The sequence below is a fragment of the Mastigoproctus giganteus genome, chromosome 11, assembly GCF_048544385.1.
Source record: "Mastigoproctus giganteus isolate SK-2022 chromosome 11, ASM4854438v1, whole genome shotgun sequence".
In the NCBI taxonomy this organism is placed as follows: Eukaryota; Metazoa; Arthropoda; class Arachnida; order Uropygi; family Thelyphonidae; genus Mastigoproctus; species Mastigoproctus giganteus.
The window spans coordinates 170,835,168-170,862,597 of record NC_143585.1 but is presented as its reverse complement, the minus strand read 5'-3'; the positions used below and the strand labels follow the sequence as shown (position 1 = coordinate 170,862,597).

Sequence of the window (27,430 nt, the reverse complement as noted above, 5' to 3'; positions counted from 1 at the left end):
TCGATGAGGTACAACTCTCATCCGGTCCTTTCCCGGATCCGGCAGATGCTTTGTTCTGCCTTTGAAACAGAATTTGACATTCGCTTCTGCTGGATCCCAAGCCACATTGGGATCCGGGGAAATGAAATAGCTGATACTGCTGCCAAATCAGCCATTTCCCTGGATAGTTATTGCCTGTCAGTCCCCTATACAGGCTACAGGCAAATAATACGGTCTAAATTATATTCCCAATGGCAAGACTCTTGGCACGGACAGACCGCGAATAAACTACACCACATTAAGCCTGTAATCATGCAATGGCAGTCCAGTCTACGCAGGGTCCGAAGAGAGGAAGTTGTTCTTGCTCGGCTCCGCATAGGTCATAGCCATCTAACACACTCCTTTTTGCTGAGGGCGGATGGCCCACCTATGTGTGAGACTTGTAACGTTATTTTAACTGTTTCTCGCATTTTTATTGAATGTCCTGTTTTTAGACAATCTTTTTCTAGAAGTTTTAGTAATCTGGCTGAACCCTTTACACTCGGTCAGATTTTAGATGACAGAGACAACATGTCTGACGTGTTTTTAATTTTTTATACTCGATTAATTTATACACAAAGATTTAAGTTTATATTTTTTTTACCTTTTTGACACGGTAGCCTGTTCTAAGGCTGACCAATATTTTTGTGTTAGTTTTCTTTTTGATTTGGTGCATTATGGCCACAGCTGCCAATGCGCCATTAAAAACCAAACCAAACCAAACCTGGAGCTTTCTTAGCATCAAGGTTCATTAAAATCCTTCTGATATCCTTTTGACAGAAAACAATAGGAGGCATTGAATGGAGCGTGTTGGGAATGGTGGGAGGTGTTTTATCAAGATCAATAATACATGAGTTGGAAGAAAAATGGGATGCTAGCAGGTCAGCTTTATCCTTGGCTGAAGTGACAACAGAACCATCTGGTTTGGACAGAGGTGGGAGCAGAGTTGGGCAAAAGTTGCGGCCAATAGCTTTGGCAGAAGACCAGAATGCTCGGCTACCATTAGGGCAAGAAGCAAGTTTTCTACTCTTAGCCTGTTCAAACTCTAGTTTGGACTGATTAATAACTGCTTTACAATTGTTGCGAGCTTTGGTGTAGGCAGAAAATGAAACTGAAGAATTAGAAACAAGCCAATTACGATATGCAACATTCTTCTCTTGAACAGCCTTAGCACATTTATTGGAAAATCAAGGTTTAGATAAAGGACGAGATTTTAAAGTGGAGTGTGGGATAAAGGATTCCATTCCTGCAAGAATAATTTCACTGACACGATCTGAGCAAACGTTGACATCAGAAGTTTTGAAACAGTAATCCGACCATGGAAACGAAGAAAAGAAGGCTCACAGGTCATCCCATTTTGCATTCTTGTAATGCCAAACAACACGAGGTTGGGAATAGCCATGAGATAAAGGTTCCATTGGAGAAGAGATAATCACCAAGTTGTGATCTGAAGTGCAGAATTGCTTGTTAAGTAATTCTGCCGGTCTCCTACTCTTAATATCATTAGTGCCAACGTGTAAAACTATATCCCCTTTTGTGCCCTTAAAAGATGATATCTGCTCTACGTCATCAATCTTTGCCCCTGCAGACATACCCTGGTGCTGTTCCATGTATCCTTTTTACAAAGCATGTTACCCATTTCCCTGACAATAGAGTCACCAACAACTACTAGTTCCTGTGGGACCAGTGCATTCTGCCTTGGGGGTTGCTGCTGTGTTGTGTGATGACCAAGTGCAAGCTCTGGCAAGATGTGGGCAGCTTAGAGCTTGATGGGCCCCTCGATTTAGATCTTTTGAGGGCATCCACCCTGTCCTTCAAACTCTCATATAGGCCCATAACAACGCTGAGTTGTCGCCTGATTTCCTTACACTCCTTACATTGCACGCACACACAAAGACATCCCCAATGGCAATATCATGTTCCGTTCCAGAGAGTTCGGCAAACATTTCACAAGTTGCACATTTTTTTAGGCTGTGATGCGTTGGAGAATCGCCCCACTCAGTTCTCCCCCGAGTCACAGCACTCCTGCCACTTTGTGCCCGTTGCTTTGCTGCTCTAGTTTGGGGAATGCTATTTTAAATTAATAAGATCAATAAATTAAATTAATTAAATGTCAATACTATGCTATCTAATAGAAACAGTGAAACATATTACTCTATATAATTATGCGTTAGAGCTACATAGCTACCTCAATGAAAAATTTGAATTCCCTACCACTATATACAAAAACAATGGCTGCAAGATTCGAACAAAATAACGGTTTATGTAAATTAAGTAGTAATCCACAAAAACTCTTTATCTAAATTAAAATAAAAATAACCAGCGTAACTATAACTATAAGACTACGTATTAAGTACAATATAAAATAACAATTATATAAATAAAAAGGCAAACACTTATCACTTTTTCGGAGCCTGTAACTCACAGCTGTAATTTTTAAAGAGAGTCAGCGTCTTCTCTGGTGCCTGAGTAGCCCAGGCACTAAAACAAATTAAAAATTTCATGCATCCTGAATTGTTGTTGTTGATGGGGTTTTAAGTGCAGTGGCTACTTATGCCATATTGCACTTTTGGAAGTGGTTCATACTGTCTGTGTTGGTTGATTTTGAAGCAGTTAAAAACAGCTATACAGTCCTATTTGTTTTAGTAAGGAGAAGAATTCTGTGAGATTTGATTTTTCACCTATGATATGGCTAAGCGAGAAAGGTTCCTTTCAATTTGCCAGAGAACCGAATAACACTAGTTGCGCATTATTATAGAGTACATGTTTGACTGTGGTTACACTGAGGAGGGTCATTCCGTGACAAAAGGAACAGATGGTTAAATGAGTATGGCCAATTCTGACTAGTTATTTCTTCTTGTCTGTTTGTAATGAGGCTGGAAGGCTATAATTTTGGTTTTGTCCTGGCATTCCAGCAGAAGATAACCTTTTGCTGATGCTCTCTTAGATGTATCAACGGGTGAGTAGGTGGGGAATTATTATGCATGGCTAATAAGGAACTTTGCGAGTCTGTGTATGTTATACTCTTTTGAATTGACATATGGAAAATATTTTCTAAAGCAGCTTTATGGCATATAATTCAGTTGTGTAACTACTACACTCTGTTGGAAGAGATAGAGAAATGGTAGTATCAGGGAGTACCACTGCTGCAGCCAATCCATCTGTATATATTTTAGCGAAGTCAGGATAATGTTGAGTATGCTCAATGTGTAGCTGTTGGATGTTAATGTCTGATAGAGAGTGTTTTCCCCACTGGTAGAAATAATTGTGACAAGATGGCAGACCATGGCATGGAGGGTTGGGATCTATAGGATCTTGCAAGATTTTATCGAAGTGTATATCCCAATACTAGCAGGCCGAATTGCCTGTTTCTATAAAGTATTGACCAATTAGGATGGTCAAGATCCAAAGACGGGTCACCCGTCTTTGGATCTTGGTTGCATAGTTCAACATCTTTCTCCTAATATTTAGAGGAACTTCATTGGCTTCAACATACAAACTTTTCACTGGAGATGTTCTGAATGCACCTAGTGCTGAGGCGAGATAAAGCACTCTCCCTAGCAGAATCGAAGAATGCATCCTGAAATTGTAATTTCTTCTGGGACCCCAACATGGTCTTGTCAGAAAATCTAACCCATAATGCAAATGCAGCACAGGAACCTTGAACTAAAGTAGTATTAGGCCATCCTTAATTATTCACTCAACAGCTGAGAAACCAGTTGGTTAAATGTATTTTTTAATACAAAGTGTTTAGATGGTCCCTCATATGAGAAATGAAGCCAGAACTTTTCAAGAGGGCATGCCTCCTATTAAAAATATGTACTCTATGAAGCACTTCATTTTTTTGAAAAATTCCAAAATATACCCACTTATCTTGTATCAGTCAGATATGGCTTCGTTGTTCCATTTTAAAATCCATAATACATATATTAAACACAAAAAAAAGTAATTGTGTGTTCACTGGTCAGTTAATGGTTTGGTAAAAGCCCATAAATGTACTGTGCATCACTGATGGGATTCAAACCAAATCCTTTTCACAAGTATGGATAATGATTGTAATTATCAAGGCAGAGTTGCCAAGATCAGTGGGGGCAGTTTCACCAGATCCTGAAACTAACATTGACAAGTGCAAGGTGCTAGCAGTAATCTAGTGGAAAATTAAAATAACTTGGAGTAATTGTGCAGTTATATACAGGAAATGGTTGGGCTGTGTCCTGCAGACTCATTTTAGGAAGGATGTATATCTGCTGAAATTGGCGCTGAGAAAGAACAGGTGATGTTACCAAGAAAGGTTTCAGTTTTGCAAATTGCAGCTGAGGTGTGTTCAAGCTCAATACATACTGATGGCATAAACAAATTCTAATCTGTTGTTGTGGAAGTAGGTAGTTTGAATAAATTCAAGAAAGAAATAGACAAATTATTGGAGAGAGGGCAGTGGGAAGGTTTTTTTTTGTAATACTAAGTCAAAATATATATACTGATTTTAGCTTATAATTTTGTAAATGAACACTTGAAACAATTTACGATTCTGGGAGGTTTGACACAGACTTTATTATTCTTCCAAAAAGAATAATAATCTTGAGCAACCTTTAAACTGTTAACATATATTTTTAAGCTATATAAAAAAAACTTTTATTCTGTTTTGTAGGTGGCCCAGCCATTATTGTTGGTTTGTCTGTTGGTATTGGTGCCGATCACTATGGAAGTTCCTTCTTGTGAGTAAGGCGCTTGCGTTTTTGTTTTATTGCTAAAAAATTAAGTGTACCTTAAAGTTACTAAAAACACTAAATTCCATATGATAAGCTATCCATTCTATGCAAAGATACAAATAACTATGTAATTTTGCTCAAATAAATGACATTTTGGATTTTCTGTGGCCTACCAGGGTATTTATGTAGATTTTTTAGGGACACTTTGCTCAATACATGCTGTTTTAATAGATGGCCATGTTTATTACTGATTAAAAAAAAGTAACAAGAAGTTTATTTTTTTAAATTTTTATTCTAATACTGGACAATCAAAATAAGAAGAAATTGATATTTAAAAGGATTTGTGTACAATATTTTCAACAATTCTAATATAAAGTATAAAAGTCAGTTAGAGATATTTTTCTTTTTTAAATGTTGAATATATTGTAAAGATTAATGGGAAAGAAGGAGAATGAAAAAGGAAATTGTTTATGGACCAAGGACCTCATGATCATAATAAATAAAATTAGTATAAATAAGAAAAAAAAAAAAAAGCCAATAATATATATTAAATATACTGCATAAAAGATTATAGTGTCTTCGGTTTTTAATATAAAGTACATGCCATGGCAAAATAGGATTATACCAAAAAATTATTTTTTAGGTTATAAGGGATATAAAGACTGCTAGCGTGTAATTTAAGGTTGACATGACACAGTATATGAAAAAAAGAAAGGATATAGAAATTTTTTTATAAAAATTATTTGTAGCTGTTTATAAGCAATACTATGATTTTATGGCTAACTGGAGGTGAAAGAAAGTAGGTTTTATGATAGCAATAGATACTCTTGCCCTCATATTACATTAATAGCCCAGTGTGTAGAAAAATGATAGATATAGGAAAGTTAACAGAATATAATTGATATTATTTAAATTATACAGCAATACATTACTTAGCACGGGTTTAAGTTGAAAATTTACTGTACATATTAAAACTCATTCTACATATATTTTGCAGTGCAAACAATGTTTGCAGTGCAAACATTGTTTGCACTTCAGTATAGCTTTCAAATTTTTCATCCCTTTAAATACAATCGAAAATGTATTTGCATCTTGGCTAGAAATGACTGCCAACATGTTTTCACTCACAAATTCAGACAATTGCCGAAGACTTGGGATGCGAAACTTTGAACACTGCATATTAAGAAGAGGGAAAACAATTTTCAACAGAATAATTGGAGAAAGTTTTTTTTTAAGGTGGGGGGGGGGGTTGACATGGCCCACGAAGTGATTATGATTGGAGTATCAAGATGACTTCACCAGACTTTTTTTTCAATAATAATCTTTTTTTCTCATCATGTTATCCTTTTAACTGGCTATCAAACACAAATTGTGTATAGACTGTTTCTCTGGTATGCATTCAATTAAAACCCATTATAATTATACCTAAATCAGTGCTATGTGGGGTATTGCTGTATATTTAAAAAGGAATAATGTACAAGCATGCATCGAGCAGCATTCACAGAATAGCCAGTGTGATGTGGCGCACGGGAGCCACAACACTGGCCACTTCTCCCCCCATTGTTGTGGGGTTCTCCCCCCACAACAATGGGGGGAGAACTGAATTGTGGCTCACGGGAGAACTGAATGGGGGGAGGGGGGTTCTCAAATGCATCAGTCTAAAACAGGACATGATCTAGTCAAGGAGAATGTCTTTGTGTGTGTGTGTGTGTGTGTGTGTATAGGGTAAATGCCCTCTAAGAAATTAATATGAGGGGAATATATTATGCAAAAAGGATAGGTTGAACATAACCAGGGGCAAAAGTTGATGTAAAGCAGATATCATCTTTTAAGGGCACAAAAGACCTGGAGATGTACTTAACAAGTACAGGTCAATGCTAGAAAAAAGTTTGAGCTAGGGTTAAATTTGAAAGTGTTTGCAATTCTGCCAGGCTCATGAGACAGATTTTTTTTTCAGCATGGTCTGTGCTTGCTAACACTATCAAAGCAACATTAGGTGGGGGGGAATTCACAGACAGAAGTATTTCTTGCGCTGCTTCTATTGTAATGAGCAACAGCCTAGAGAGCCATCATGGGCTGTGTTAGGGTAACTAAGAGAAAGAACAAGTGCATGTACACTAATGCTAGAAGTATAGTACATAAAATTGATGATCAAGACATGGTGTCACACAAATATAAGAAAGGGAAATGAGTACAATAAAACAGTTGTGCAGAATGTCTTGTAATGGGGGATTTTAACTGTAATTTGTAGGTTCATCAATCGCATGCTAGCAAGACTTTTGTGTGGCAACCAGAGTGAGTAATAACTTTGATCTGATCATCAGCAGATAAAGGAACTTCTAGGTGACAGTGATCACAGTGTACTGATGATGTTACCAATGGTGAATTCTAAATAGGAAGCCTTCCATACCAAATAAGAAATACTGTTCAAGGTTGAGGCCTAAATGGATGTCGACAGAAAAGAAAAATGCATATTAATTATCAGGTGACACAGAAGCCTACGGTAGATGTAATCAAGTCACAATGGAGGTTAGGCAGATTTTGAGAAATCTTTGGCAAAGAGTTCTTTAGTTATGTAAACTCTAGAAGGAAGGGGATAAATCAGATTGGTCCACTTAACATAGATGATAAAATAAATGAGTATTTTGGATCTACATTCACACATTAGGAGTTATTCGAGGAGAGGAAATTGTTGAATTTAAACATAAAAAAGGCACCTGGAATTTCTCCAGTTACAATGAAGGAGGTCCCTGAAGATGTGCAAATGTATACCCAATTCAACTTTTGTTCCGAGGAAAATAATGGAGTCACTGGTTAAAGAGGTGATACAGGATCACTTATACAAGACAGCAGTAATAGTTCAGACATAGCATGGGTTTGCTAAGGGGAAGTCTTGGATTTCTGGAAAGCTTTTGATACTGTTGCACAAATTGGACTAATGTTATTAGCAGAGTCCCATTATTGTTTTGTGTATCAACAAAGGATTAATGTCCAAAGGTTGATAATGACAGTATGCTACTGCAACAGGATCTAGAAAAGTTTAACATTGACAAATGTACCAACTGGCTAATTGGGCAGTGCAGGTCAAGATTATCCCTTTTGTATAAGACAATGGTCAGAGGAACAATGGCACCTGTGAGGTTTGAGCAGGCTCAATGCTGATAGCTTAAATAAATTTAAGGCTGAACTAGACAAACATTTGGAGTGACCGGATGGGAAGGGGGTTTTTTTGGCTGATGCTGAGCTTGTTTCTTGCAGATATGCCTCAACTAAGCTGCTAATCTGAAAATGAATTTAATGGGTATTGTCTGGCTACAAAATTCACATTCATGACTTGCAAATACCTTCAGAGTGAATAGAAGTTAAGGTCTTCTAAAAAAATAGGCTGATTATCTTGGATATAAGTACCAAATTCATTAGCTGATCATGAATCTTCAGACCTGTTAATTAGGATGGGATCACAAATGATCCCAAAGGAACTGGATGCAAAACATAATTTTTATATCATATATGTACTTGAATTTCAGGAAAGCTTTTGATACTGTACAAATTGGAGGAGTATGGCATTAAGGGCAAATTGCTACAGTGAGTGGTGATCAACGAAGGTATATCAAGCTTAATGTCAAAGTTTAACATTAAGAAATCCAAAGTAGTGATATGGGTAGCAGTAACCCCAGAGAAATGTACCAACTATGTGGTGAATGAAAGAGATCTGGGGGGTAATTGTGCAGTGCAGACAGAGGTCATATCAATGATATCAGGAATAAGGAGGTGATTATCCCCTTGAGTACTGAAGACATTGAAAGGAACAAACTTCGATCTGTTGTTATGGAAGTTCATAGCTTAAATAAATTCAAGGCAGAACTAGACAAACATTTGGAATGAATGGATCAGTGAAATGGGAAGGTTATTTTTTTTTTTTTTTTTTTTTGGCTGATGCTGAATAAACAGATGCAAGAAAGCAATTCTTGCATCTGCACACCCAGGGTCCTGACTCTCTTTCAGGATAATTCAAAAATTTTTTTTTGGTTGGTTCAACATATGGCTAATTTCACTTGACTTTTAACAGGTAAACATTAAAAACAAAAATATTAGCATTAGTAGAGGCATATGATGCAAGAAAGCAAGCTTATGCAGCATCAGGCAATAAAACTTCCACTTCACCCCTCCTTTCGTTTGAAATACCTGTCCAGCTGAGCCTTAAATTTATTTAGCCTATCAACTTCCACCAACCAACATCTGTCTTTCCTCAATTTGAATTTATACCCTCTCAGGTGATTGTTCTGAGCAAGAGGTAGAATCACTTCAGCATTGAGCATGCTCAAACCATTCAAGGCTTTATACACCTCTATCAAGATCACCTCGCCGGTGCATAGTCTTCAGACACTGTAATTTGCAAAACTTAAGCCTTTCTTCCATTCGCTAATCTTGTTGCCCTTCTCGAAATGAGCATTAGCATTAGCATTAGTAGAGGCATATGATGCAAGAAAGCAAGCTTATTCAGCATCAGCCAAAAAAAAAATACATAAATAATAAATAAAATAAAAAATAAAATAAAAAAAAAAAAACAACCACTACTCCCATTTCACCCCTCCGTTCGTTCGAAATACCTGTCCAGCTGAGCCTTAAATTTGTTTAGGCTATCAACTTCAACAACAAGCGATGGACGTCTATTCCACAAACCAACTGCCCGCTGGCTAAAGGCAAATTTCCGCACATCTATCCGACATCCGTCCTTCCTCAATTTGAATTTATGCCCTCTCAGGTGATTATTCTGAACAAGAGGAAGAATCCCATCGGCATTGAGCATGCTCAAGCCATTCAAAGCCTTATACACCTCTATCAGATCACCTCGACGATTCCTAGTCTCCAGGCTCTGTAATTTGCAAACCTTAAGCCTTTCTTCGTAAGAGCAACCCTTTGTTCCATTCACTAATCTTGTTGCCCTTCTCTGTACTTGTTCCAGCAGCTCTACATCCTTCTTGAAATGAGGCCTCCAGACCTGTATACAGTACTCAAGGTGTGGCCTGACCAATGCCTTATACAAGGGAATAATCACATCCCTGTCCCTGCTAGAAAAATTCCTGTATATCATTGACAAGACACCATGAGCTACTCTTGCAGCTCGTCTGCACTGCTCAGAGAACTTCATATCTGCCTGCACAATTACCCCTAGGTCCTTTTCATTCTCTACCACTGTCAGCGTAGTACCACAGAGCTGATACGTTGATCTGGGGTTACTGTTTCCCATATGTAGTACTTTACATTTGTCAATGTTAAACTTCATTTGCCACCTCTCAGCCCATCTGCTCAACCTTTCCAGATCCTGTTGCAGCAGCATAGTTTCAGTAGTGTCCTTAACAACCCTGCCAACCTTGGTATCGTCTGCAAATTTGGACATTAAGCCTGATACACCATCATCAATATCATTTATAAATACAGAAAACAACAATGGACCCAACACTGAACCCTGAGGAACTCCACTAATAACATTAGTCCACGTTGAGCAGTGTCCATTGATTACCACTCTCTGTCTTCTGCCACTCAACCATCCCTTTATCCATAGCAGCAATTTGCCTCCAATGCCACACTTATCCAATTTGTGCAGCAGTCTTCCATGCGCAACAGTATCAAAAGCCTTTCTAAGATCCAAATATATAATATCAAAGTTATTCCCTGCATCCAGTTCTTTTGTGACTACATCATAGTATCCAATCAAATTGGTCAGACAAGACCTGCCCTTAACAAAACCATGCTGTGTCTGAGCTATAACTGAATTCTTGTCCAGATGATCCTGCAGTGCTTCTTTAACCAGTGCCTCCATTAATTTTCCTGGAACCGAAGTTAAACTAACAGGTCTATAATTACTTGTGTCAGCCTTTGATCCTCCTTTGTGAATTGGGGTTACATTTGCACATCTTCAGTCCATGGGTACCTCCCCTGAGTCCAAGGAAGCTCTCATAATTATGGCTAGGGGTTTGCTTACTTCCTTTGCTGCCTCCTTTAATATAACTGGATAGATCCCATCCACCCCGGGTGCCTTTTTTATGTTTATCCTCAACAATTTCTCCTCCACTTTCCTCTCAGTTATTAGAAAATCATCTAGCTCACTGCCAATGTTTACTTCACCTACGACATCCCCCTTCCTGAATAACTCATGTGTGAATGTAGATGCAAAATACTCGTTTAGATTGTTAGCCACCTGAGCTGGATCCTCAACTGTTGAACCATCAACATCCAGTGGACCAATCTGATTCATTTCTTTCCTTCTTGAGTTTAAATAGGTAAAGAACTCTTTTCTGTTTTTCTTTGCATCCTTTGCCTGCCTAATCTCCTTTGTGACTTGGTTACAGACCAACTTATATCTATCATAGGCTTCCATGTCACCCATTAATTTGTATGTATCCCATGCATTTTTCTTCTCTGCCACATGTCTCATTAGTTCATCTGACAACCATTTAGGCCTGAACCTTGAACAATATTTCTTGGTTGGTATGTAAAGCCTGGTAGCGTCCAAGATTAGTTCCTTGAATGCTTCCCATTTTGAATTTGCTGTTGGTAACATAATCAGTTGGTCCCACTGTATAGAATTTAAATACTGTCTCAGACCATCATAGTCGCCTTTACGAAAGCAAAAACCCTTCCCTTTACCTCTGATGGTAGTTACCTCCTTGAGTAAATCCCACTTCAGCACACTGTGATCACTGCCACCCAGTGGTTCCTTTATCTGCAGATTCCTAATGCATGAAGAATCACTACTGATAATCAGATCAAGAGTATTACTCCCTCTAGTTGCCTCCCGAACATGCTGGTGTAGAAAACAATCATCCAATAAATCCACAAAAGCCTTGCTAGTGTGTGAGTGACCAACCCACAAATTCCAGTCAATATCTGGGAAATTAACATCTCCCATTATAAGACTCTCTGATTTACTGGCCCATTCTATTTCCCTGTACAGTATCTTATTATACTCATCAGAGTCATTAGGCCTATAGCACACTCCTACTCTCAATTTTGATTTACCTATGCTTATGTCACACCAAACTGACTTGACACTGCCCTGTCCATCAATGTCGACTGGCTTCACTTCCTTGGATTTTATGTGTTTTTTAACTAATAGCATAACCCCTACTCCCCTGTCTATCCTTTCTATACACATTGTACTCCCCAAATTCCAGTTCTGCATTCCTTATATCTGTGTGACACCACGTCTCTGATATCCCAACAATATCTGCCTTTGATGTTTAGAGCAATACCTCAAATTCATCATTGGCGCCTCCGTAGCCAGGTGGGAAGGAGCAGCAGTGCATAGCACACGCTTCTTGATTAGACCGGGGTTCGAGCCCGTCACCACCAAATACGGAGAATGCGGAAAGGTCAGGGAATGACCACCGCATATCCCTGAGCAATATGGCCTTAGTTGCTAATGCTCCTAAAAACCAAATAACAACAACAATCAAATTCATCAAATTTATTTACTAAACTCCTAGCATTGGTGTACACGCAAGTATACATGCACCTGTTTCTATTCTTAGCTACCCGAACACAACCCATGTGTTTACTTGTACCGCAATGACTTCCAGCAGTCTCTGAAATATCCTGCATCTTGTTTTTCAGGCTTCTGCTCATTCCAATAGAAGCAGTGCAAGAATCTCTTTCACCTCTGCCTGTGGCTACTGTTAATCCATTAGTCTTTGTCTCCCCCCAAGCTAGCAGTTTTCCGACCCACCTAACACTGCCTCGATAGCATCAGCAAATATTCTTGCACCCTTTCTATTTAAGTGTATCCCATCCCTGTAGAAGCAATCTCTCCTGTTAACAAGTACATTCCAGGCTGAAAAAAATTCTACCCCTTGAGCCTTGCACAATCTTTCCAGGGCCGAATTGATCGACAAGGCTCTCATCATATACTCCCTCCTATCGTGTCTGGGCAGAATTGCAGACACTTTCAAATGAGGCCTGACCATTCCCTTGTATATCATTGACAAGACACCATGAGCTACTTTTGCAGCCTTTCCTGACTGCACAATTACCCCCAGGTCCTTTTCATTCTGTACCACAGAGTTGATACGTTGCTCTTTCCCATATGTAGTACTTTACATTTGTCACCTTTCCAGATCCTGTTGCAGCAGCATAGTGTCAGTAGTGTCCTTAACAACCCTGCCAACCTTTGTATCATCTGCAAACTTGGACATTAAGCTTGATATACCATCATCAATATTATTTATAAATACAGAAAACAATAATGGATCCCACTAATGACATTAGTTCACGATGAGTAGTGTCTATTGATTACCACTCTCTGTCTTCTCCCCCTCAACCACCCCTTTATCCATAGCAGCAGTCTCAAAAGCCTTTCTAAGATCCAATCAGATTGGTCAGGCAAGACTTCCCCTTAACAAAACCATGCTGTGTCAGAGCTATAACTGAGGTCTTGTCTAGATGATCCTGCAGTGCCTCCATTAATTTTCCTGGAACAGAAGAAACTCACAGGTCTATAATTACTTGTGTCAGCCTTTGATCCTCCTTTGCACAGCTCCAGAGTCCAAGGGTTTGCTTACTTCCTTTAATATAACTGGATAGATCCCATCCACTCCAGGTGCCTTTCTTGTGTTTATCTTCTACAACAATTTCTCCTCCACTTTACTCTCAGTTATTACAAGATTATCTAGCTTACTGCCAGAGTTGAATGTCGATGCAAAATATTCATTTAGTTTGTTAGATACCTGAGCAGCATCATCAATAGTTGAACCAATCTGATTCATCCCCTTCCTTCTAGAGTTTACATAAGTAAAGAACTCTTTTTTTTTTTTTTCTCATAATCTGCCATAAACCAGCATATATATTTTTTTTTACTTGAAGTCAATTGTTTCTATAATTCATCATAAGTAAATTTTTTTTATGAAAACCCCAAACACGAAAGGTATCAAAACCTATAGTACTTAGTGCCGTGCATGGGTTGAAGGAGATGTCGGAAACTTTGCTCTAGAGTCTAAACATGGGTTTCACCACTTCAAGCCTCCAATAAGCAAAATGGTGGTATTTTACTGGTTGATGAAAGATCATGCTGACAATTTCTGTTATGTATGTTGCAATCTAACTATAAGGAAGGAAAGGCTTAATAAACCTATATGTATTTCAGATGAACTAATGAGACCAGTGGCAGAAAATAAAAAAAACATTCATGGTATACAGACCTACAGTAGTAGTTATTAATTAATGACAAGAGGGAGCTTAGCCAAGCCTTGCACTAAGGTTTTTTTGCATCCCAATGCCCTGATTACCAGACTATGTGTAAACATCTTTGGCTGCAGCAAAATCAATTTGTCACAATGACATCTTGGATGTGCTCGCTAATATAAACAAGCTGGTGGAGGAAAAAATGTTTATGATTTGGGGCATACCTCTGCCATGGATGGCAGAAACCTTTTGGTAACCTGAGAAATGGACATCTTGGATGTGCTCTGAGCACATCCAAGATCACTATATTACCGAAGCATAAATGTTTTTCTGCAACCAGCTGGGCCAGTCAAGAATATTTGAATTGGTTTGTGAGATAACTCACTCCAAATTACATATATGAGTAGAATGTTTTGCTTGGATGATTGTAAAATTTTTAAAAGGGGTTTCTTTACAGTTTTGATGGCGTATTATGCGTGTCTAATTTGAGATAAAGATGGTAACAGTACAAATACTTGTATTGTTGCAATCATACAGGGTGGCCATCAAGTTAAGTATCCCTTATTCAGAGCTCTCAGTAATAAGGGGTATGCCACCAAAATTAGTAAGTAAACTATTCAAGGCATGGGGAGGATCCAGTAAAAAAAAAAAAAAGCTCCAAAATCTGTCACTGTACAAGAGGAAAGACAAACCTTAATTACAAGTTTTTATTTCTGCTCTTTGAAAAAACTGAACTAAACTGCCAGAGGAAATGGTTTCACAGCTCCCTCCCCGATGGTTGAGTTGGTTTTCAATGCACATACTGTGTTACGTTGCCCTTGAGGTGACCCCACAGCCAAAAATCACATGATGATTCAACGGGAAACAAACTAGTGATGCTATACTGGTCGTGCAATATGAGGAGGAGCCCCATCCAGGCATCCTCTTTGCTGCAATTCGAAGTCACACCACACCAGACGGTGATTTTTTTTGAGTGCAACTAGATTTGCTGAATAGCATGCAGTGCTTCTGAAGCCCATTGTCAAAAATATTATAGTAAATACCATTCATTTTTAACAGTGACATATTTTGGAGGCATTCCACTTAAATTATGGCCAAACTTCAATGCCGTAGAGTAATTAGCATGTGTGAGCATAAATTACATTGTTCATGATTTTGGTTCTAGCCGTCAGAGATGTTTATACGTGATTTTTTTTACTTATATAAAACTAAAGGGATGAACCATATTCATTTTTGTTCCATTTGATAATCCTGCTTAGGTTGCTGACAAACTGAAATATTTTTATTTATGTTCACACATGAGGAATTTGCCACCTGAAATCTGTCTGATTATATTGGGATGCAGCAGAAAGGTAAGCAAACCTTTGATTCAGTTTATAAAGCTGGAAATGAGTAATTACAGAAAGACTATCTACTTCAATGGATATGTTAAAGGTGCTATTTTGACACAGAAAAGCTGAGGAAGACAATGAGTGGTTGTCAATGGATGTTGCTCTTCTTGGAATATCTAAGTTTTTGTATGATACAGAATTTAGCCAGGTAGTTAATGACAGTAATCCCAGAAATAAGAAAGATCTGGAGGGTAATATGGTATCACATTGCATGCTTTTTTACATAATTTTCCACTATATAATGATGACATATCTGCTTATTCCTGCCAAATGGATTTAAGTTTAGTGTCTTCTCGATGCTGGAATATTATGAAATTAAATGTTGTAATTACACTTCTTGCAGTGGATACTTGAACTGAAGTGCTCTCAACCATCCTTGCTTAAGTTTCAGGTGACTCCCTGATGTTGTGGAAAATTTAAACTGAGGCAATTAATGTCACCAAGTTTTACCTCTCGAGCATCGTTGCCAGCTGATAAGTACACATTTAAACTACTTTTAGTAATTTCTGCCCAGGCCTTATTAAAGTCTCATCATCTAAAATAACACTCTGACCATAGGTTGGATGAGTGAAGTAGTGTTTGTCACATTCGAATTGAAATCATTTAGAAGAAGCATCAATCTCAAAGAGAGATATTGTTAACCACAAGATTTCCAAAATGGTATGGTACAAGCAGTGGTTTTAATCTGTAATTTTTTTCCAATACAGAGCATTCTTGTCATTAGACTCAGGGGCACTCGATTCTGAATTTCCATGTTCTTTTATACGTCCACTGTCAAAGCAGCGAGACCTAATTCCTTTCATCATAATGTAAAAACCCAAATTGTTTTATGGTTGTGAACTGCAGAAAAATATCACAAAGGTGATTCTTATAATGGAACATATGAAATTGTAGTGCAATTTCCAACTTCCGTATTTTGAAAATATGGCTACAGACATTTGGGCTGTGCTGTCCTTTTGTCACGCAAGGGGGGGGAAAAGGAAAGGAATTTCCCCTGCTACTCTCAAAAACATTTGTCAGATTTACATAAAATTATCATTATTATTGTGTGACACAGAGCAAAATGGAAGATTTAATACATGTACAGTATAAAAACTTTTGGTAACCTTCAAACTGTATGTGAATGTTGGTTATTCATCAAAATAGTTGCTTCAGTAATAGGGTGGACAACTTGTGTTTTCACAGTAGAGATGAGGGATTGCAACTTTATTCCATGTGATAAAGGCACTAACCTTTGTCTCTCATCTATAGAACTAGTGGGTCCAGGCACAAGAATATGGCCAGTGAACATTTGTTTATGTAGTCAAAGAGCCTGAATCTCTGCCATGCACCTGTTAATCCAGAAGCCTTGAAACAAAGGGTATAGATTGTTGCTTAAGTTCAGTATAAACTGAAAACGTTTATACTTCTCAGCCATATAGTGTTTGAACTAGGTCACACTAAAATACTGCTAAAAATAGCAAAAGGTATATATTTGGTCTTGACATGGAAAGTGGTAGAGCACCATGTCAAAAGATCTATCCAATTTTATATTAATTAACTAAAGTTGAGTAGCACTACAACTAACATTGTGCAAGAAAGAAGGTTTATACAGCATAAGTAAAAACTTCCCATTTCAAAATTAAATAATGGAATAGAAAGAACACTGCTATATTTATTCAATTAATGCAAGTACAAAGGGTACTAGGAAAGTTTTGCAATATGACGCAACAATGAATCACAGGAAGCTGCTGTGCCAAGTCTATGGGCTCAGTTATTCATTAGTAGTGAGAGTGTAAAGTGCTTGTGATGGCATCGTGGTCACGAAATGAGATAAGGACAGTTTTGTGGTATAACCATAGACCAGTGCTTAGAAGAAATGACTCTTGCACTAGATGATGATTGTCCACATCGTACAATGATATTCAGAATTCCAAAGAAGAAATTTCACTCTGGAGGATTACGCTTGAAGAAAACAGGCGAGTGACCTACCAACAGATAGAGGATACTTTGGGCATAAATGTACCAGCAATTTGTTCTCTCTGGGTGCTGCATCAACTGACTGAAGAGCAGATGACATGTTAAAAAAGTTTGATAATGGACACCTGGTACCTCCATCACGATAATGCTCCAGCTCACTGTGCCAAAGCCTGGACTGAAACTAAAAGGGAGGCGGTTTTCCAGTGATGAGTGTTCTTTACTCCCTAGTGAAACTTGGCAGAACTGGTTTAAAGATTGGAGAAGAAATTACATAAACAAAGATGTATTGCGAAATTTCCTAGTACCCTTTGTATTACAATTAACTGTTGGTTAATAATTTCTTATTTATATTTTTAGCTGCTGGCTGTCAGTACATGAAAGTGTTGTATGGAGTCTTGTTGGACCTGTAATGTTAATTATTTTTGTAAGTATTGTTCACTTCATTTTTCTACTAATACCACAGAGTCTGTCTCCTGGGTTTGGTGTAACTAAATTTTTAAAATGTGAACAGTAGATATATTTTCAACAACTATTTACAAAGCCAAGAAAACTTTTTGTTGGATCATTCTCATTGATTGTCACATGTTGAAGAGGTGACTGCCACTGTTCCATTTGAGTGGAAGTCTGATTGCTGCTTTGCATTTAATGGGCAAATCTTCTGATCCTTTCCATTCAAGGCATGGTGTTAGTAGGTTGCCTATTGTTTTTATTCCAGAGGTGTGCCATAGAATGCTTTACCACAAGCTTCTCCATTTCCTGAAGAAAAGGAGGGTATTTCTGTCTGTGAACATAGAGATCATGAATTATTTCAAATGTTGTGTCTTTTGAATATGGAAAGTGAGATGGTGTGAAGTCTTTCATGAATTGAACTTCCAGTCTCTATTCATTATGGAAATTTGTTGCCACAACTTCTTCAACCATTTGAAAGAATTTAGTCAGTCTAGACTTTGTTTCTCCATGCTGCACTGGGTTATATGGCTTGTTGTGTTGATTTATTGGTCTGACTATTATTTGGTAAATTTTTGAGAATGATTTCAGTTTGCTTTTATATCTAGGCTAACATTGGATATTATGTCTTGCTGTGGCATGAAGTTAAAAAGTCCAGGGTTTTCTTCTGGGGTGTAAATTGCCAGTCATATCTGCTATCACAATGTAGTATTAGTCTATCGTGTGTAGGAATAAAGGTAAGGATTTGGGGTGGTTAACATCCTGAATTAATCAAGTAGTACAGGTGGTTTGATCTATTGATATCTGCAAGTTTATTTGTTAATAACATTATATCTATATGAAAATGTTGGCAGAGTTAGTTTGACCTCTACATGTTTACTTTTTTAAGGTAACTGTGGCAGTGTTTGGTGTTGCTGTTAAAGCTGGAATGGAAGTGAAAAGTGCAGTTATTGGTTTTGGAAATTTAAGGTAATTTTATTATAATAATTTAGTACCATAAATTTTTGATGTTAATTTTCAATATGAATGAAAAGTGCACATTTAAAATATTCTATCAGTTACACAATTTTTTTTTAAATAGAGTAGTGAAGAAATTAGTTCAACTGTGTTGTATCAAATAGTATTTAATTGAATTTCTTTTTTATTAGGATGCTTTTATGGTTTTCTATTGTGTTACTGCCTATCCAAGGAGTGATGTGGATTCTTGCAGTGCTGTCAGTTAATCAAGCTCACTACATTGTGCAGTATATGTTTTCTGTGTTTTGTCTGGTGGAGGCTATTTATATATGCCTTGGATATTGTGTTGTGAATAAGAAGGTAAAGTTTTGCAATTTAATCTTGTTTGTTTATCTGAAGAGAATTCTTCAATTTGGAATGAAAATGTCATTGTATCTTTTGTCTAGGTTCAGCAGCAACTGTTAATTAAGTGGTATCAAGTAACAGGAAATTTGCCTTTTCTTGAAAGAGGGAAAAATTGTGTAAGTATATTATGAGTGAGCAGAGCACTGATTATTTAAATTGGAGATCTTTATTAATCAATTACAGATATTTAATTTTTATTTTTAGCATCCAAAAACAGTTCATCCTGCTGCAGTCAAAGTTCTGAGGAGAAGCATTGGTATATCAACATGTTCAACAACTAGCAGATCCACTACTAAAGCAAATAGTCCTTTCTGCTCTGTTCCTGTAAAGAAAGAAAGTTGTATATCTCAGCATAATGGTATAATATCCTGAAATTATTAGTAAAAAAAAAAAAAAAAAAAGTTAATGAGAAAGGTCAGACTTTAAATAAAATTTTATTGGCAACAATCCTTTATGTAATCTGCTTCCTAATATACTACAATCAGCATACATCTTATATAGAAATGTTTTTTAAAACGTGACATGGAGGCAATTTATTTGGTTGGTGGAAGAGGAGAAATTAAGTAGTTTACTTTATTGCTTTTTAGGTTTGTGAAGCTGGTATTTCTAGTCTTCTTTACTGGAAGGCATATGAACAGTCTGTGTAAAGTAAATGCTCAGAAGAATAGAGGCAACATACACAAGTACCAGGAATTGTTTGAATATTCATTATGGATTCTACAAATACTGTTTTATAGCTGAGGCCAGTATCTTGCCAGAGGATACACAGACTAATAGCAGCCTAGAAAGGAAGGCATCTAATTGATGTTGAGTCTGTTTGGTATGAAAGAGCATCAGGCAAAAAAAAAAAAAAAGACACACACCCATCTACTTGCTCCAAATGTTTGTCAAGTTTTTTATTCTTGTATCTATTTAAACTATCAACAACTGTCTTTCCTCAATTTGAATTTATGAGCAAGCTCAAACCATTCAAGGCTTTATACACCTTATAGGTGCCTAGTCTTGAATGGTTTGAGCATGCTCAATGCTGATGGGATTCTTCCTTTTGCCAGCGGGCGGAACAGACTTCCATCCCTTGTTGTGGAAGTTGATAAGTTTAAGGCTCAGCTGGACAGGTATTTTGAACGAACAGAGGGGTGAAGTGGTTTTTTTTTTTGGCTGATGCTGCATAAAATGCCTCTACTAATGCTAGTCTCCAGACACTGTAATTTGCAAAACTTAAGTCTTTCTTCCATTCACTAATCTTGTTGCCCTTCTCTGTACTCATTCCAACAGCTCTAATCCTTATTAAAATGAGGCCTCCAGACCTGACCATTGCCTTATCCAAGGGAATAATCACTTCTTTATCCCTGTATATCATTGACAAGACACCATGAGCTACTCTTGCAGACTGTCTGCACAATTACCTGCAGGTCCTTTCATTCTCTACTACTGTCAGTGTGGTACCACAGAGTTGATACGTTAGTCTGGGATTACTGCTTCCCACCTCTCAGCCCAACTTTTCCAGCAGTGTACTGTCATTAGTAACCCTGCCAACTTGGACAGGAAAAATTAGAGTAAATTGTGTGTTATATGCCTAACGAATCTGATGAGTATAATTTAGCAGAGATTATTTGGGAGTGATCTGATTCTTCATGCAGATAAAGGAACCACTAGGTTGCAGTAAATTCAAATGAGAAGCTACTAGGTTTTTCATACTAAGAAATATTGTTCAAGATTTAGGCCTAAATGGATGGGATACATATAAGCTGGTCTGTAACCAAGTCACAGAGGAGGTTAGGCAGATGAGAAATCTTTACTTATGTAAACTCTGGAAGGAAGGCATGAATTGGATTGTTCCACTTGATGATCCTGCTCAGATAGCTAACAACCTGAACAAATATTTTGCATGTACATTCACATAGGTGTATTACACTCTGGCAGTAAAGTGGAGGAGAAATTGTTGAAGATAAGCATAAGAAAGGCAACTGGGGGGTGGATGGAATCCATATAGTATATTAAAGGAGGCACTGCAAGATCATCTAGACAAAACTTCAGTTATAGCTTGGACACTATTGCTGCTATGGATAAAGGGATGGTTGAGTGGCAACTGAAGTTTAACATATCAACTGTGTGGTACTACACTGACAGTGGAAAGGACCTGGGGGTAATTGTGTAGATGATGTCTTGTCAATGATATACAGGTGATTATCCCCTTGTATAAGACCATGGTCAGGAGCCCTCATTTTAAGAAGGAAACAAAGGCACCTGGGAGGTGTATGAAGCCTTCAACATAAATTCAAATTGAGAACAGTCAGTTGAAGGATGGATGTGTGGAAGTTTGCCAGAACAAACTTTCATCTGTTGTAGAATTTGATAGCTTAAATAAATTCAAGGCAGAATTAGACAAACATTTGGAGGGAGTGAAATTAGGTGTTTTTTTTTGGCTGATGACAAATAGTTCTTTTCATGTCTAAGCTATTGAAGTGTAGGACACCCCACTCCATCTGAACTACAGAGGGAGTATATGATGTCTATCCCTGGAGTAGAATTTTTCTTAGCATGGTCTGTGCTTGTTGGGTTGGAAAATTCAGACTAATAGTAGGTGAATCTTGTACTGCAGAAAGGGAGGGGGTTTATGCTGTTAATAAAAAAAAAAATTCTAAGAAAGTGCAATGTCAAGTCAGTTTGGCAAGCAAAAATGAGAACAATTATTCAGAGAAATAGAATGGGCCAGTAAAGCAGATTGTTTTCTGCATTAAGAAACCACCATGTGGCAGTGTTCTAATATAATTACCATCAGTTGTAGTCAACTTCTGGGAAGTTAGCAGACAAACTCTTAGCCATAATTATGAGAGCTTCTTTGGACGAAAAAAAAAAAAAATTGATATCAGGTAAGCTTTTGACATTATTGCACATGGAAGACTAATTTGTACAATAGATCAGTATAGTATTAAGGGTGGTTGAGTAGGAATCAATGGACACTGCTCTTTATGGAGTCCTCAGATGTCAATTTTTGCATATCAGGCTTGCTAATGACAGTGTGCAGTAGCAGTACACTGTCATTAGGATCTAGAAAATTTAGGCAGGTGGGCTGAAGTTTAACATTTACAAATGCAAAATACTGCACCAACTGTGTGGTACAACACAAAAAACACCTGGGAATAATTGTGCAGTCAGGCTGCAGAATAGGCACACATTCAAATTGAGTAAAGACAGTTGTAGAATAGATATGTGAAATTTTTTTTTTGGGCTGAATCTCAAAGAGTGCTAGGTTTGACATTGAAATATGATGTTATAAAGCCACAACTTTGCAGAAGAGTCCTGATCCAGACAATATTTTGAGTATTGTTATTTAAGATGTAGACAAAACCAAGGAAGGGATATTGAAGGACCTAATTAATCACCCTGGCTAGAATGAACTGTAAGCAGAATTCACTCTCTCACCCACGATCTGGTCCTCCTACCAAATATTTTTTGTTGACAATCTGAACAAAACCAATACTTAAAATTCATTTACTGTATGCCTGTAATTTGTCCAGATAGAAGCAGCACAAGAATGAATTTTACATCAACAATCTCCAATTTAGTCTTCAGAAAAAAATTCCTGACATAACTACATGGGTATCTTGTAAATTATAAAATCCTAATTTATAGAACTGTCCTTGGTTCACAGTTGACTGTGAACCAAGAACTTAAGTTATTTACTGCAATGTAATTTTTAAATGCATATCACAGTACATATGATGTTCATCAATTTATGGCATATTTATATACTATGGAGAAACTCAATCAATGAGTTTAAATATAGCCAGTGAAAGATCAATAGATTTTTATTAAGCACACATTTTTACAGTTGTATCCACTAGGGTATTTCTATCTTCGTTTTTCCCTTAGCTAATATCACAAGCATTCCATGATCAGTTTGTAACAAAACTTGATTGTATAATATGCCAGATTTTAAAGAATTTTCTGTAAATATAGCTTTCTCAGCTTATTTGTATCATAACTGTACTTTTTTTTTTGCATATTTTTCAATAGCTTCAACTAAAAAAGGATTACAACCAAAAAGCTGTTTAATTATTTCCAGTGATCTTCATAATACTACACTAACTGAACCTAAAAAAGTGTGTGGTGATCTCAGTAACGACAAAAATATTAGCAATCAGTCAGTCTGTTTGCCATTTCATCTTTCTTTGGATGTGACAGATAGCTGTAAAACCAGACCATTTATATTCCCTAGAAATGATAGTCATACTTCTGCATCTTCACCAATCATGGAAAACTTGAGACCATTAAGGAAAGAGAAATCAACTACCTTATCTCACAAAAGCCTCTTTGATGGCCAAGCTCCTCAGAATTGTGAATTGCCAAAAACTGAACATCTTTTCCCTTCTACTATTGCAAATAGCAGTTTAAGTTCATCTTGTAAGTATTCAATATCACCTGGTTCTTTGGATGACCAAAAGCATTGTAATCAATCTTCAGATATAGCAAGTACTATTAATAAGCCTGTGCATCATGAAATAATCTTGCCCCAAGGAAAATTCAAACAGAAATTATACAATGGTACTTTGGATTCTCCAAAAGCTTTATATGAGAATGGAGTAGATGGACTTACACAAGCCAGTGACTCTTATGAAAACAGAAAAGACTGTGGTAATTCATTGCACTCATTTGCAGTATCCCACCATTTTTCCTTATTGGACAAGTTTTCGCCACCACTAATAGGTAGGTAATGAGAAGTTTTAACTTATTAAAATTTTGAATTATATATGGAAAACCAAATAAATGATGCAAGAGGGCATGAATCTTTAAAAAAAAAGTCTTGATTTTATCGGCTTGTCTGTTCACGCCTTCTGGCCCCATTTTCCTTTTGACAAACACAGCAACTTATTCCGAATAAGTATCAGTTGAAATAACTGTGGTGTCATTAAAGTTCACTTTTGATACACAAGCAGTGTTGCAATATCCAGGTTCTTACTTAGTTTAAGTTTAGAAAATATCCTTTTCCTGCTCAGCTGACACCAATGTAATCATGATTTTTATATAAATCTAGTTGTAAAGCTTCACAACATTTAAATGGGTATTTGCATTATGCTGTTCTTTCACACTATTTTTCAAAAAAAAAAAAAAAAATTGAAACTATATAGTTCTGCAGAAAAGGTCAATTTCATATTGTTGCTATAGTGCATGATAGTTATTTCTCACTGAACATCTAACACAAGCACTATCATCAGCAAATTGTGCATACATTTATTAACTGGGTCAATTACTGCTGTACAGCTATTCCAAGTTACTTTTGTGAAGTGACATATCTTGTTTATGTTCTCTATTAAATATTTACACATTCTAATTCAAGACAAGCATTGAGACTGTTGGCCCCTCCTCATTTGCAAACGATTTTATCATAGCCTTTGTGGCATCTCAGAAAGAAACTCCAAAACCAAATTATCCATTCCAAGGAAGCACTGGAAAAAAACAGCTTCTTTGATCTATTTTGCAATGTATTAATTATCAGCCCATCACTCATTATGTGAATAATTTCTCCTAGTTACCAAGCCGTTGCAGGATGCCTAAAAAAAAAAAAAAATTGCTGAAATTTTATTTTGTGGTTCAAGGCCACACACTAGTAGGGATGAGTGGATATGCATCAAAATATCTGGTTATCCTACAGATGATAGTGAAAATGAATAAATACTAAAACTTGCAAAAGAAAGGGTTTAGCACCATAGATATAGCGACAGTTCTGTGCATTCGGATAATGGCTTAGCCATTATCCAAATTGAGAATAACAAACACTTTGTTACCGGATTTAAAACTGCAGTTATTCCTTGATTTAGTGGCTGAATTTTCAAAGTAGAAACCCAGTCAAATCTATCACCAAAAAAAAAAAAAAAACACACATCAAGGGTGTCAAGACTACTACTCAGGATTTCTAAGAGGTATAAGCACCAACATCAAACCATGATGAAGAAATGTACACCAAAATTGAGTCTTCTAAGTGAATAGAAAACTCACTACACTATCATTATGCAGGACTTCAATGCTAAGGTTGGAAAGGGGAACAGAAAGTGGACATGGAAGAGCCCAAATGGATTAATAAGTAATGAAATTGACTTCATCCTTGCTAACAGAAGATATATCATGAATGATGTTACTGCCCTGAACAAGGTAAATGGTGGAAGTGATCACAGAATAGTAAGATGCACAAAAAGAAAAAAAACTGACTTGAGTAAATAATACAAAAGGTCTTTGAGATAGCAGAAGAGGAGAAAAGCAGTATGTACTGGAAGTTAAGAACAAGTTTGAGTGTCTGCAAACTGCTCATGACCAAGAATATTACAACTTTCTGAAAGTGATAATGCCCAAGAAACTATAGATAAAAAGAAATCAGTCAAGAAACACTTGCCATGATGAACTGAAGAGCATACTGAGCTATGCAAAGCCATTAGAAAAGTAGAACAAGCATTATGGAAAGGAAAAACAAAGGATTTAAATCAGCAACACATACCTGATAAGGTAAGACATGCATTGAAGAATCAGAAAGCCCCAGGAGAAGAGACATGACACAAAAAGCATTAGAAAAGGTATGGAATAATGCAATCATAGTTTTGCTGCATAAGAAAGGTGATAAATTGGAAATTATAGACCAATTAGCTTGTTATCCCACATCTACAAGTTGTTCACAAGGGTCATTACTAACAGATTGGCCCCGAGTGCTAAGCGTAATGATTTGATGGACCTTTCAACAAATTTTCTAGCGTGCCAATTATTATAATCTCCTACTGCATATATTTATAACATTTAGCACATTAAAACTTACTAATACAGAAAGGAAAGTCACCTTTCTTTATATTAATCACTTACTAACCCCTTTTTTTTTCTGCTTGGTCACTAGGTGGCACCACTCCTGCCTCCACGTGGCGGGAAACCTGGGAGGAAAAGCTCACTCCCAGGGCAAAAAGTAGCAAACAGCATGGATTCTGACCACAAAATCCTCTAACATGGCCAAAAGACAAAAAAAAAAAAAATGATATATGAGATACCCGCTCCAAAGTATCTCATTATCCGTTCTATAGGCGAACACAGTCCACAAGAAAATTATCCCTTTTCCTGATACAAAAATGTCTGTATCTCCAAAAGCAGTAAAAAGATTAAAATCAGGCGACCTACTAATTGAAACACCCAATATACAACAGTGAGAGCAACTAATGAAAATGTCCACTTTTGGAGGAACCCCATAATACTTTAAACACCTCGAAAGGTGTAACTCCTCAATATAACAGAAGAAATATTACAAGAAATGAAAATAAGGTGTCATTCATGTTAAAAGAATAATGGTCAAAAAAGAAGGAATAATCATTTTAACTTTCAACACTCAAGTCCACCACAGCACGTGAAAGCAGGATACTTGCTTTGTCAAATCCTATTCGATGCTTTAAATGTCAAAAATACGGACATTCACAAACATGCAGAGGAACACACCAATCAAGAATGTCCAAATGGTAGTGGAAGCCACACTGCCTACTCTCGAGAATGAGAAAGATAGAAACAGGAAAGGAAAATCCAAAGCAGAACACAAAGTTATATACCAGAAAGACGATACAAACAGCCAACACACAGATAGCTCAAGTAGTACAAATAACCCAGAACCACAAACCAAAATTACACTTGTACCAAATGAATCATTGTTGGATTGGACACGCAAATAGCTCATGCCCCCAAAACAGGCAGCAAACATCCCTATCTCAGTTCCACCAACAGTAATTTCACCACTGCAGGGAAAAAACCCAAAGAAAATACCTCCATAATAATGCACCATGCTGCTGGACACAGCAGGAAAAACACAACAAGAGCCTGTTCTAGAAATATTTCCCTAAAAAAGACAAACCACGGAGAGAAAACTCATCTAAAACAAAACAATGAGTAGTGCCTTTATTCAATGGAATTGCCGAGGTTTCCTTAAGAATGTTGACAATGTTTGCGATTTAATTTCTCAACGTCACCCGATATGTTTCTGCTTACAAGAAACGTATCTAAAACCTGACGATACATAGATGAGACCGAATAAATAATTCTATAGCCCACGGAGGAATAGCAATCCTTGTTAATTCTCACATACCAGTCCACCTACAAACCACTCTTGAGGCAATAGCAGTACATATAACAACAAGTAGTTTAATATTATGTAAACCCCAAACACAAGAGGTATCAGAACCTATAGTACTTAATATATATATGGGCACCTCCGTAGCCAGGTGGGAAGGAGCAGCAGTGCGTAGTACACGCTTCTTGATTAGACCAGGGTTCGAGCCCGTCACCACCAAATAAATTAATATATATATTTTTTTTTTTATGTAAACCCCCAAAACAAGAGGTATT

General features: G+C 37.1%; 1 protein-coding gene across 1 annotated transcript in view; it reads left to right on the top strand.

Moving 5' to 3' along the window:
- LOC150078573 (protocadherin-like wing polarity protein stan) overlaps positions 1–27,430 on the top strand; it is a 570,595-nt gene that overhangs the window by 462,982 nt on the left and 80,183 nt on the right. Inside the window, exons 28-33 of the mRNA XM_090384617.1 lie at positions 4,667–4,733; positions 17,615–17,681; positions 18,594–18,673; positions 18,853–19,021; positions 19,108–19,182; positions 19,271–19,424. Of these exons, the coding sequence (XP_090240743.1) occupies positions 4,667–4,733; positions 17,615–17,681; positions 18,594–18,673; positions 18,853–19,021; positions 19,108–19,182; positions 19,271–19,424 (612 nt within the window). The remainder of the gene's footprint in view (positions 1–4,666; positions 4,734–17,614; positions 17,682–18,593; positions 18,674–18,852; positions 19,022–19,107; positions 19,183–19,270; positions 19,425–27,430) is intronic.